The sequence below is a fragment of the Scardinius erythrophthalmus genome, assembly GCF_964197995.2.
Source record: "Scardinius erythrophthalmus genome assembly, chromosome: 3".
Taxonomy (NCBI): Eukaryota; Metazoa; Chordata; class Actinopteri; order Cypriniformes; family Leuciscidae; genus Scardinius; species Scardinius erythrophthalmus.
The window spans coordinates 39,728,652-39,740,896 of NC_138223.1; the positions used below are offsets into that span (position 1 = coordinate 39,728,652).

Genomic DNA, 12,245 nt, shown 5'->3' on the forward strand with positions numbered 1-12,245 from the left:
TCAGAGAACCATTCGTTGATGATCACACGTTGACCTGATTGGTTACAAGTTTGTGACGTCAGAAACACCAGCGATTTCAAACCGTGTTTTTGAGACTGTCTTTGGTTCACTGCAGTTTTAAGGAGAAAATACTCAGCAATGGTGTCGACTTATGAATTTACACATTGTTCGGGCTTGAAGCATATTAAAAACACCACATAGACATAAACAACATTAAAAGCTGGATTCACAGCAGGGGGACTTTAAAATAAAATGAACGTTAACTAAAATAAAATATACAAAAACTTAAACTTAAAAAGCTATATAGACGTAAAAAAAAAAAAATAATTACTCTAAAGGCCCGTTCACACCAAGGACGATAACTATAAAGATAACGATAAATATATAATTCTAAAAATCGTTCTCCATATTAAAGAATAACAGAGTTCACACCACAACTATAACGATAAAGATATGAGGAACGATATCGTTGGGATCACTTTCAGAACGATTTTTTTCCAGCTGTCGAACGATAAAACACTGACAGCCAATCAGAATCCATTCTAATTTAAAGGTCTCGCGCATTTAAAATGGATCTGGATCATCCGGGCGCGCGCGTGCTTAGAATAAGAAGACCGTTATCGGTCGCTGGTGTGGACACATATATAGTTATCTTTATCGTTATCTTTATAGTTATCGTGCTTGGTGTGAACGGGCCTTAACACTGATGTTGTGTAAAAGTATAAAAGTAAAAATTTCATACCGGAATTGTCCTTCATAACCAAACCAGTTCTACATCACCTTAAAATAAAATGTTACCAAAAATAATTTTTTAAACCACTAGTATTTCCTTTGTCGACTAGCAGTAGCAGCGTTGTTTACTCAACTAGTCTGACACATCCCTAGTGCAGATGTGATGATGTTGTGTTTCAATCTCATTGTAGGCTATGGCCGACCAGTTCATCACAAACACATCAGGCGTCTTTGATATCGGCCAGTCGGTCGTTGCCCTAGTGACCCATCTGGACGAAGAAAAGCAAAGGTTTCTGGTCAGCCTGAAGGTGTCAGAATTGAGTCTCTTGGAGCAAGGTGCCCACGCCAGACTGATCCAGGGTCTGAAGGAAAGGAAGTCCATCTTTGAGATGGTATCTGGCAGAGGTATGAGTGTAGGCTCTGATGAACAATAAACAATAGGTTGTCTGACTTCTGCTTTCCGCTCTTTGGACTAGTTTTTAATCAAGTTATCCAACTCTCTGTCTGTCTCCAGGGGAGTCTGACGTCCTACAACAGCTCTCTGCTGTGTCGCTCGGAGATAAAATCAAGGTGACGGTGGGAGATGCCAGAGAGGACGGCTCGGTCACAGTGAGCTCAGATCGGCTCAGTGAAGCCACTGTGTTGGCCTCAAAGTTCCACACAGAAGGTGAGGACCGCCTGTCTTTTAAATAAGGTTCTGTTTAAGATAACAAAACTGCACTCCAAATGTAACTAGTTTGTAATTTAAATGATTTAAACTTTTACTACACAACTCAATAACAGTACTCTGTCTATTTCAAGTTGACATGACTGGAACTTCAAGAACTGCAGCCACCAATTCAGTGATTGAGCCCTTCAAACTAGGGGTGTACGATATTACGATTTTTGATCATGAGTGATTAAAGTGTCTCCACAATCTGCTTTAGAACGTGACGTACATTCACATCACATGTTAACTTGCAGTTCTTTACAATCACGGAAGTTTATTATTTGTGTGCTTTTTAAAGTCTTGCCTGTTAAACAATTTATTCGCATGTACACTAAAAGCGTCAAACGGCGCGCGAGTACTAAACTATGCTAGGGTCTTATTTTTAATAGCAAAGATAAAATATCTTCTGCCATTCTTTTACTTTTGTACTTTGTTACCTTGTAAGGCTACATTCTTACTGTTCAGTCACTTGCAAAATAGCAAAACCAACATGAAAAAATCACAATAAAATCGCCCGCCCCGATTCAAACTGGTAACTTTTGAACTTTTGAGTTCTTGTTTTTGTTTAGATTTTTTTCAATCAGACTGAAAAACTGTTGCAGTGTATCTGCAGTGTTTAAGTGTCATATTAGTATTATTTATATAGTATTATAGTCTTTATTAATATTTTTAATTGGCTTTTCTTTTTATATTTATAGTTTTTATTTTTATTTTAGTAATTTTGTGCTTTTTTGGCTATTTTTCAATATTTTTATTTAGCTTTCAGGTATTTTAGTTATTTTAGTACACAAAATTATTTCACTTAGTTGCGTTGGGCAACATTTCATAAGTTTCATTTAAGTTTTTAATTTAATATTTTTATTATGTTATTTCAGTTTTATTTCAATGACTGAAAACAAATTTTAATCATTTTAGTTTACAAGAACAACACTGTTCAGCATCAGCGGAAGAATAGAAATGTTCATGAACTTCCATTAGAACTGAATGTCTTGAATGGTTTGGCTCCAAATGTTACCGATTCCTGTTTAAGTGATGCTCATATTGGACTGTCTACATGTCTGGGCTGAAAAAGCATATAAACTGCCTTTAAAACTTCAAAAAGTGGTTGTATGTACATGTGCAGATCTTTACATGGATGGATAAAATGCTTGTTCTCACCTAACTAGATTTGTGTGAATGTTTCAGGCGTGAATGTGACTCCGGGCTGCAAATTCAGCGCAGTAATTCTCCATGTTGACCCTTTAAAGTCTGAGGTCCATGTGTCGCTGCTTCCAAAGTTGATCATGAACAAGAAGAAGGTAGGCACTACTTACAGCTCTGAAAATCCACAGCATCTGACTTGTTCAGGAAAGTATGTTAAAGTTGATCCTATGTGTTTTTCTTCAGTTAACAAAGGACTCCAAACTCGATGCAACAATCCAGCACACCGATAAAGACTTTGCTGTCGTCTCATTGGGTGACACTGGTCACCTGACCATCATTCTCCTTCAGACTCACTTAAATGGTTCAAAGAAGTTTTCAGTTGGTTCCCATCTGAATGTGACCGTTGAGGACCCGAGCAGCGAGGAATTAGGAGGACTTCCTCTTGTAACGTTCCAGCTCCCTGATACCAAACACAAGCAGCCCAAATCCAAGAGCCAAGGTCCATCCCGTGACCTCATTCTTGGGGAAGTGATGACGGTCACAGTAAAGAAGGTGAAGCCCATGCACGTGCTGGTGACGCTGCCGTCGGGGACCATAGGAAGGATCCATGTGTCTGAGATAGAGGAGTCTCCTGCGGTTGGCAGCTTCCCAACATCATCCCTGAAGGTCGGCGCAGAGGTTGAAGCCAGAGTGATTGGAGGGCACACAGTTCGTGGTCACAAGTAAATACAGAAGTGTTACTTCGCTGATTTTCGATCACTTTTGTGTTGTTACAATGTTGGTAGTAGGGCTGGGCGATATGGCCAAAAAAATCATATCTCGGTATTTTTTGGTTAAATGGTGATATATATCGGTAAAATCTGTATTTATTTAAAAAAAATGTTATTTCACATCCTGCCCAATGATATAAAACAATATTTATTTATTATTATTTATTTATTTATTTAATTAATTAATCAATTAATTATAATTTTTTATGTATTTTTTATTATTTATTTTATTATTATTTTTCCTTTATTATTATTATTATTTTTATTTTTTATTTAAATGATTTGGGTTTATTTTATAAAATAGTTTTAATTTGTATTTCATTTATTTTTAAATGCTTTAATGTTGTATCATTTTATTTTGCTGTTTTATGGCACAATGGGTTTATTTGACTGTTTTTCTATTAGCATATTTTCAAAAGACTCAAAACATTTCGTATTATATCATTTTTTTCATAGTTTAATTTTTGTTGCTCAATGTGAGGAATATGCCACATGTTGCAACATGAAGTTTTGGAGGGAAGAAAAAGAATTATCATTCTTGTAATTTGATTTAAATCACATTTGCTGTTCAGACTTGAGTTTTATTTACTTGCCAAAGGCACTTTTTACTCTCTTTGACGCTTGACGAGTGTTCAATTTATTTAAAAAAAAAAAAATTCCCAATGTCAAAATGAGAAATGTGTCAAAAACATCAATGCATAAAACAATACTTTTCATTGGTGCTATAGTGATAATGTCAGCTTTTATGGACTTTTGACATTGTTTTTTATTTGATATTTGGGTAGCATGAAATTTGTTTTATTTGGCAAATCATTGATTTTAGTTGATTATTCTCATGAAATATTCTCTTTCAACAGTTTCCTTCCAATCTCTCACCCCGACTATGCTGTTTCCATACCTGAACTCAGCCTTCTGCCCAGGTATGCGTTGCTACAGCTCTCCATACATTAATATATGTGAGAAAGCAGCCTATGGGAACAGTTGCAACAAACATTTATATTCGTTGTTTTGCGGTACTGCAGACTCTTACTCTTTCTATTTCAGAACACTGAAAGCTGGAGACAAGCAGTCAGTTGAGACAAACTTCACACCTGGAGATGAAGTCTTATGCTTCCCGTCAACGGTAACTTTTGAAATCTAAAGAACAGCAAATATAATTTAAAAACTGCATGAACCGTTGAAGTAATTTTTTGCCTTTTTTTTTTCAGTACAACGTAACAAAAAAAAACTTGGAAGTTGAAGTGAAGCCCAATCTCACTGGAACCGTTGAGCTGTTAGCCATGATTAAAAAACCTGGGGTGAGACTCTACCAATTTGTTTTTCTTGCTTGTTAAATTGAATATTTTAAAAGCAACGTGTTGCAAGATTGAGTGCCTTACAAAAAGTATTTCATTTGTATTTGGCAGTAAATTAAATAAACGGGAAAATATGTTAATTTCTTGAGAAAGTTAATTTAATGGTAAATTATGATATAAAATATTACTTTATTAGTTTACTCGTAAAAGTCATTTTTAATGCATTATGCGCTGATTAACTGCATAGAAAGAGGACCCTTTTATTTATTTTTTTACATTTTCAACTTTCTTTAGGGTGTAATGTTTCTGTTTGAGAATGAAAAAGGTCTACAAAGTTACAAAGCACAGTCACTCCAGAGGGAGTTAATCTCTATATCAGTAAAACTGTTTCTAAACTCCCTGAAACGCCCCGATTGTAGTCTTGAGTTTACTTTCAGAACAAACACATAAAATATTCCTCATTTAAATAATTCCCACCAAAGGCATATGCAAAAAAAAAATATGCAAGGCCTGGTTGAGTTGAGTTATAGTGTGTTGAAACTCGCTGTTATGGTAAGGGGCACAACATTTCCCAAACACGCTGGAAGCAGGTGACCAATCACAACACACTGGTCCAGCCGACCAATCAGAGCACAGTGTGCTTTTCAGAAGAAGGGGCTTCATAGACTGGAGCTAAACAGAGCGTTACTGACAGACTGTGAAGAGAGGTGCTGCAACAATGTCAAATAATAGGTTCTCTTTAAATGAATGTGGTAACAAACAAGCTATAACTTTCACATTTGTTTTCCCACAGCAAGCTAATCAACCAAAGAAGCTGTTTAAACCCGGACAGACTGTTTCTGCAAAGGTTGTTGGTGTTAGTTTCAACAGGACTCAACTACGGCTTTCTCTGTCACTCACAGGTAATACTTGTAGTTTTATCTGGAGTCATAACTACACTCTGTCAGAGGAGATTTCCTAGCTCATATTTTCTCCTTGTTATAACAAACGCTGAGTCACATTATACTTTGACTTTGCACTTCTGCCATCATGACGCACGTTGCAGTCGTCCCTCGAGTCTCTTTAGCATTTCCTGTTGTGTGCTGTTGCTGTAGGGATGTACAAGCTGGAGCAAGGGTTGGTCACTATGGCGACGGTTCGGAAAGTTGAGCCTCACCAGGGATTGTCGCTTCATCTCCCATTTGAGAATTGGGGTTTTGCTTCGGTAACGGATCTCTCTGATGCATATGCAGACAACCCACTGGAGTCCTACAAACAGGGCCAACTAGTCCGGTGAGTCATGAGTCATGACCTAGCTGGAATTGTTTATGATGAATGTCTTCAGGATTTTTCCTACAAGGAAGCTCTAAAATGTAAAGTTTGTTAATGTGTGCATGTCCTTTTTTCCAGGTGCTATATTATTGAGGAGGTTAAAGAGAGGAACTTCAGTGTTTCATTACGCCCCTCCAGGTATATTATCAAGTGTCATTTAAACAATGAGAACAAACTGGTTGAAGATCTGCAATCATTTTTGAAACATGAGGACCTTTTCAGCCATTACATTTATTTATCTATTTTTATTTTATTGTTTTATTTTTATTTGACATGTTTTATTGATAATCAATAGCTAAAACTTTCTTTACAAGAGGACGGTATCTCAGACAATAAATACAAATAAAATGACGACTTACTACATTGCCTAAATAAATATTACATCGACAATAATGTTATAGTGAGACGGTAATGATTTTTAATAAATGGTAGCTGTAACAGTCCAATTTGTACTTCAATAATTAAGTACAGTTGTGTACTTAAAGGGTTAGTTCACCCAAAATGACTCACACTCAGGCCATCCTAGGTGCATATGACTTTCTTTATTCAGTCAAACACAGTCAGAGTTTTATAAAACAATATCCTGGCTCTTCCCAGCTTTATAATGGGAGTGAATGGTACCATTTTTTTTTAAGCCCAAAAAAGCGCATCCATCCATCATAAAAGTAATCCATACGGCTCCAGGGGGTTAATAAAGGCCTTCTGAAGCAATGCGTGTTTGTAAGAAAAGTATCCATATTTATAACTTTATAAACTATAATCTCTGGCTTCCGATAACAGCCGTAAGCCAGTCTAGTTCCGGCGGAAGAGTGACCTCTGACCCGACGTATTGATGAACATGGAAGCACAGAGGATAGAGCAAAACAAAACACCGGTCACGAATTAGAAGTCTAAAACGAGAATTTTAAAACAGAAATGTGGGAGGAGCTTGAGCGTAAGCCCTATTTGTTTGAATCATGAGGGTCATCTGTTCTCATCTAAGCTTATGCTACTCCTACATCATGCATTGGGTAGGAGGTCACTCTTCCACCGAAACTAGACTCGCATACAGCCATTACCAGAAGCCAGTGATTATAGTTTATAAAGTTATAAAAATTTATATTTTTCTTTAAAAAACACATTGCTTCGTTCAGAAGGCCGAGTCGAATGGATTACTTTTATGATGGATGGATGCGCTTTTTTGGGCTTCAAAATCTAAGGTACCATTCACTCCCATTAAAAAGCTGGGAAGAGCCAGGATATTTTTTAATATAACTTAAAACTGTGTTTGACTGAAAGAAGAAAGTCATGCACACCTAGGATGGCTTGAGAGTGAGTAAGTTATTCCTAATCGGGTTATTTTTAATTATTCTTCAAACTCGTACCTCGTTTATTATTACACAGCTGTGATTTGTGCTGCTTCTGAGATACCAGCAGCAGCAGCAGCGGCGGCATGATGTGTAGCCTAATGTATTAAATGGGTGGTCTGTGTCAGTCTTTCACCCATATCATCTGTTGCTTTCTTCTCAGAATATTGAGAACATCCGGCATAGGGCGTACATGTGCAGAATTGTGCAAATTATGCCAATCCTTTTTTTCTTTTGGGTTGTATTTTTGGCCACTAATCTTGCTAGTCATTTGAAACTATTAAATAATTCATCAAAACATTCTGCTCTCATGTAGACATCTGACAAACCATTTCCATTTGTTGTCATTACAAAGAAGCATTATAAAGAATTCTTTAGCTGACTTCAGGTTGGCTTTGTGCCATTTCAGTATGAAAAGGAGTTAAAGTTTAGGTTTGTCTCATTGTATTGTGCCCAAAACTTTTTTAAATTAATTTTTATTATTTTAATTCATTCATTCTTCCCTTTCTGCAGATTTCATAAGGACCAGCAAGATATTACAGACCCAGACATTGAGTCAATTTCCGATATAAAAGAGGACCAGATTATCCGAGGATATGTGACGTCTATTAACGATAAAGGCATATTTGTGAGGTATAGCATCTTTTGATGCACATATTTTTAATGAAGCCATTCTAGTGTCCTGAGTTGAATTAAAATTATTTTTCTTTTATGAAAGATTATCAAGGGCCATCACAGGAAGAGTTCAGTTCCAACACGCTACAAAATACTTCATGAACGACCCAAAATCTGTTTCCGAATACATTGCCCTGAATGCACTGGTGACGGCCAAGGTTCTCAGGTAATGTTTCTCTAACTTCACGTGAAGTCCTAACCTAGCCTTTCATTTCACTGAAAAATATTGGAATGCACAGACCAACAATTAAAAAAAACCTAGTTATTTGTGATTCTTTTTTTAAATTTCAGTGTGAACGCAGAGAACAGCCACGTGAACCTGTCGCTCCTGTCGAAGGACACTGGGAAACCAGATCTACTTCCAAAATCCCTTGATCTAAAACTACGTCTGAAGGGAGAGAAGAAAGTGAAATATGACGAAAAAGTTGCCACGAGGAAACGAGCTCTTTCTGAGAGCCAAGTAAGTGTGTGTGTGTGTGTGTGTGTGTGTGTGTGTGTGTGTGTGTGTGTGTGTGTGTGTGTGTGTGTGTGTGTTTGACTGTTAAAGAGGTTAAATTTGACCCTGTGTTTTATCCCTGTAGCAACAAGACGATGAGACAGTTGGACAGAAGATAAAAAGGAAAAAAGATGAAGAATGCCCAGTGAACGGAAAACACACGGAAGAGAAGAAAACCTTAAAAGAGAAGAATAAGAAGAAGAAAAAGAAAACAAAAACCGAGGACAGTGACAGTGGTGTAGATGTGTTTTTCAGAGAGAAGGAAGAAACTACATTGGATAAAAAGTGTAGCCAAGTAAAGGTGACGCATCTCTTTTCAGAACAATATGATTGAATATTTCGAGATATAGGTGTACAACTTCCTCTCTGATATGTAACACAACTGTTGTCTGAATGTTTAGGTTAAACATGAGGAAACAGAACCAAAACGGCTGCAGGTGAGATGTGGCTTTCCATGGGAATCAACGCTGGGCTCTTTAACACCTTTTGCCGCAGTAGACGACACCCATGAATCCAGTGAGGATGAGCAGGAAGTCACGGGCAAGGTGAACTCACACATACATCAAAACTAAATTTCTCCCATGTAGACTGTTGTACTGAGCCCCCAAAGGGACATGGTGATGTACAATATAAAAAGGAAGGAAATAATCGCATTTCAAAGCTATTGCGTTCACCGAGAAACTTTGTTCGCACTGAAGCACTGAATATAGTTTTTACTTCCACCCTTTATTGTTTCCATCACAAATGTTTCTTGGGAGAACGGGAACATTTTGCAACTGAACACTGCGTTTCCCGGGGAACGTAAACGTTTTGGAAAATAAACGCAAAGCTTCTTAGGGGGATGCAAAAATGAACGAACGAACACAAATTTTCATGGTGGAACGCAGAACTTTTGTAAACAAATGCAAAGTTTCTCAAGGAGGACGCAAAAGTTGTGCGAACGAATGCAAAAGTTTCTCTGGGGAATTCAAAAGTTTTGCGAACAGACGCAAAAAATTTCGGAGGAACACAAAGTTTCTCAGGGGGACGCAATTATTTTTTTTTATTTTTTTTTATTTTTTTTTTTTAACGAACAGAACGTTTCTTGGGGAATGCAAAAGTTTTTTGTTTTGTTTTTTGCGATCACCATGTCCCTCTAGTCTAGGGGACAGAGCAATATTGCTTGCAATTGTAATGAAAGGTGCCATTCATTCCCGCTCTTGAGCCATGGATTGCTTTAAAATTAAGTTGCTCCCATGTAGACAATTAAATATCACAACAGATTATTTATTTATTTATTTATTTTTATTTTATTTTTTCCCTCTCTTTAATGTCTTGTCGATATATTTAGCAGCATTGTCTTTACTGTTTGGTGTGATGTTTTTGGGTTGTGTGTGTAATATGTGCTAAATTGTGAATAAAAAAATAAATAAAAGTTAAATCACAACAGAGAAAAAATTTAGGGTTAAAGGTGCACACACTGAAAAGAAATTGTGAAACAATTTTCACTCAAAAATTACTAATAAATTTCACAAAAAATAACAAAGAAACGGCAAGAAACACATTGAATTTCACGTGAAAATTTGAATTTACAAGTATTTTCATTTTTTTTAAAATGCATTGCTTGCAAACACACCGTAAACGGCTCCTCTTTCTCTCCAGCCTGTGAAAATGTCCCGTAAGGAGCTAAAGCAGGAGCAGCAGAATGCGGAGCAGCAGCTCACCAAGCTGGAGGCAGAGCTCATGGACACATCTGTACGACCCGACAGCACAACGGCGTTTGAGCGTCTGCTCCTGTCATCTCCGGACAGCTCCCTCCTCTGGCTGCAGTACATGGCTTTCCATCTGCAGGCCACGGAGATCGAACAGGCGCGCGCAGTCGCCGAGAGAGCCCTCAAAACCATCTCCTTCAGGTGAAACACTTTAGTTTAGTATGGTTGCCATTCAGGGCTTGACATTAACTTTTTTCAGGAAACCTGTTTGAAAGCAGTCATTATTGTCTTAGTTGCAAAGAAATTACACTTTTAATTAAAGGATTATCTGTTGCTCAGCCCCCTTTTAGCATAAATGTTTTGAAAAACATCCAAATGAAATCAAATTTTACAACTATTAACCAGTTTGTTTGTGTGTTTAGAGAGGAACAGGAAAAGCTGAACGTGTGGGTGGCCATGCTGAATCTGGAGAACATGTACGGGACACCGGACAGTTTGCAGAAAATCTTTGAACGGGCCATCCAATACTGTGAACCTCTTCCTGTGTACCAGCAGCTTGCCGACATTTATGCCAAGTCGGATAAGATCAAAGTGAGCATTATGTCTGGTGACGTGATCTGATTGGTTGTTAGTTGGGACGCACTGATGTGATATGGGTAGGGGTTGGGTGGTATGACCAAAATTTTATATCACAGCCACTTACACTCCCATTCAAAAGTTGTTTTTTTTTTATAAATAATTTTTATTGCAAGAATGCATTAAATTGATCAAAAGTGTCAGTGAAGACATTTATAATCTTACAAAGGATTTCTATTTAAAATAAATGCTGTTCTTTTTGAACTTTCTGAGAATAGATAATTCGGAGAATAATGAAAATAAAATGTCCACAGAAATATTAAGCACAACTGTTTTCAACATTGATAATAAAAAGAAAGGAAACAGGATCACGTGACACTGAAGACTGGAGGAATGTTGCTGAAATTTTAATATATATATACAAATAGAAAACGGTAATGTCACAATATTACTGTTTTACTGTATTTTTTTTCTAAACCTTGTTTCAAACATTTAAAAAAAAAAAAACTCACCAACCTTTGAACGGTAGTGTAAATATGTTGACTGTGGTATAAATGGTAACAAAAGGTCTTTTTAAACTATTTATACATCAATTTATTAAAAAAGCTAAAACATAAACATGCTACAAGCCATCAGAACAAAAATACAATGTAGTGCATGAAATGCCAATATGGCTAAATATATTGGCTACATCAGTTCTCAATATCAGTAATTAAATAAAAAAAGGGATTTTTTTTCTAATATTGGTTGATACTAATATGGCCACCAATATATTGTGTATCCCAAGTTGTTTTGTTGGTCGGTTAGTTGCGTCAAAGTTGAAACTCTGTATCACAGTATTAAAATTTTTGTATCCTGTGTGTGTGTGTGTGTGTGTGTGTGTGTGTGTGTGTGTGTGTGTGTGTGTGTGTGTGTGTGTGTAGGAGGCTGAGAGTCTTTATAAAAACATGGTGAAGCGCTTCAGACAGGAGAAAGCTGTATATCTGAGTTACGGCACCTTCCTGCTACGACAGCGTCAGAGCGACGCTACAAATGCCCTCCTTCAGAGGGCGCTGCAGAGCCTGTCCAATAAAGACCGTGAGTGCCAGCTACATGTCATCTCTGTGGGAACTGGGTGTCATGAATCTGAAAAAGCTATTTAAATGATATCCAGACCCTCCAGGTTGCCTGTTAGCAGCTCATGCATTGTTTCCTCACTACCTTTCCAGACGTGGACCTGATTGCCAAATTTGCCCGGTTGGAGTTTCAGTACGGGAATACTGAGAGAGGCAAATCCATGTTTGACAAGGTCCTGAGTACCTACCCCAAACGCACAGACCTGTGGTCCGTCTTCATAGACCTGATGGTGAAGCACGGCTCTCAGAGGGAAGTGAGGTAAGCACACCAGTAGGGTAGGAATTGTACTTCATGTTTTCCATTATATGAATTTTTAAACCTTTTAATCATCCAAATCAGCCAATCTCACTGGTTTTGATTTTGTTTTAAATATTAGTTTAAAACA

The 12,245-nt window shown here is 37.2% G+C and overlaps 1 protein-coding gene across 2 annotated transcripts in view; it reads left to right on the forward strand.

The window, feature by feature from the left end:
- The window catches only part of pdcd11 (programmed cell death 11), a 29,688-nt gene that overhangs the window by 16,220 nt on the left and 1,223 nt on the right, over positions 1 to 12,245 (forward strand). For both annotated transcript variants that reach the window (XM_081361276.1, XM_081361277.1), the window contains exons 17-35: positions 924 to 1,137; positions 1,247 to 1,399; positions 2,627 to 2,739; positions 2,828 to 3,306; positions 4,212 to 4,274; positions 4,399 to 4,477; positions 4,563 to 4,652; positions 5,443 to 5,551; positions 5,744 to 5,921; positions 6,039 to 6,098; positions 7,820 to 7,939; positions 8,025 to 8,147; positions 8,273 to 8,441; positions 8,563 to 8,778; positions 8,879 to 9,022; positions 10,119 to 10,369; positions 10,591 to 10,759; positions 11,668 to 11,821; positions 11,953 to 12,118. In XM_081361276.1, the coding sequence (XP_081217402.1) occupies positions 924 to 1,137; positions 1,247 to 1,399; positions 2,627 to 2,739; positions 2,828 to 3,306; positions 4,212 to 4,274; positions 4,399 to 4,477; positions 4,563 to 4,652; positions 5,443 to 5,551; positions 5,744 to 5,921; positions 6,039 to 6,098; positions 7,820 to 7,939; positions 8,025 to 8,147; positions 8,273 to 8,441; positions 8,563 to 8,778; positions 8,879 to 9,022; positions 10,119 to 10,369; positions 10,591 to 10,759; positions 11,668 to 11,821; positions 11,953 to 12,118 (3,050 nt within the window). The remainder of the gene's footprint in view (positions 1 to 923; positions 1,138 to 1,246; positions 1,400 to 2,626; positions 2,740 to 2,827; positions 3,307 to 4,211; positions 4,275 to 4,398; positions 4,478 to 4,562; positions 4,653 to 5,442; positions 5,552 to 5,743; positions 5,922 to 6,038; positions 6,099 to 7,819; positions 7,940 to 8,024; positions 8,148 to 8,272; positions 8,442 to 8,562; positions 8,779 to 8,878; positions 9,023 to 10,118; positions 10,370 to 10,590; positions 10,760 to 11,667; positions 11,822 to 11,952; positions 12,119 to 12,245) is intronic.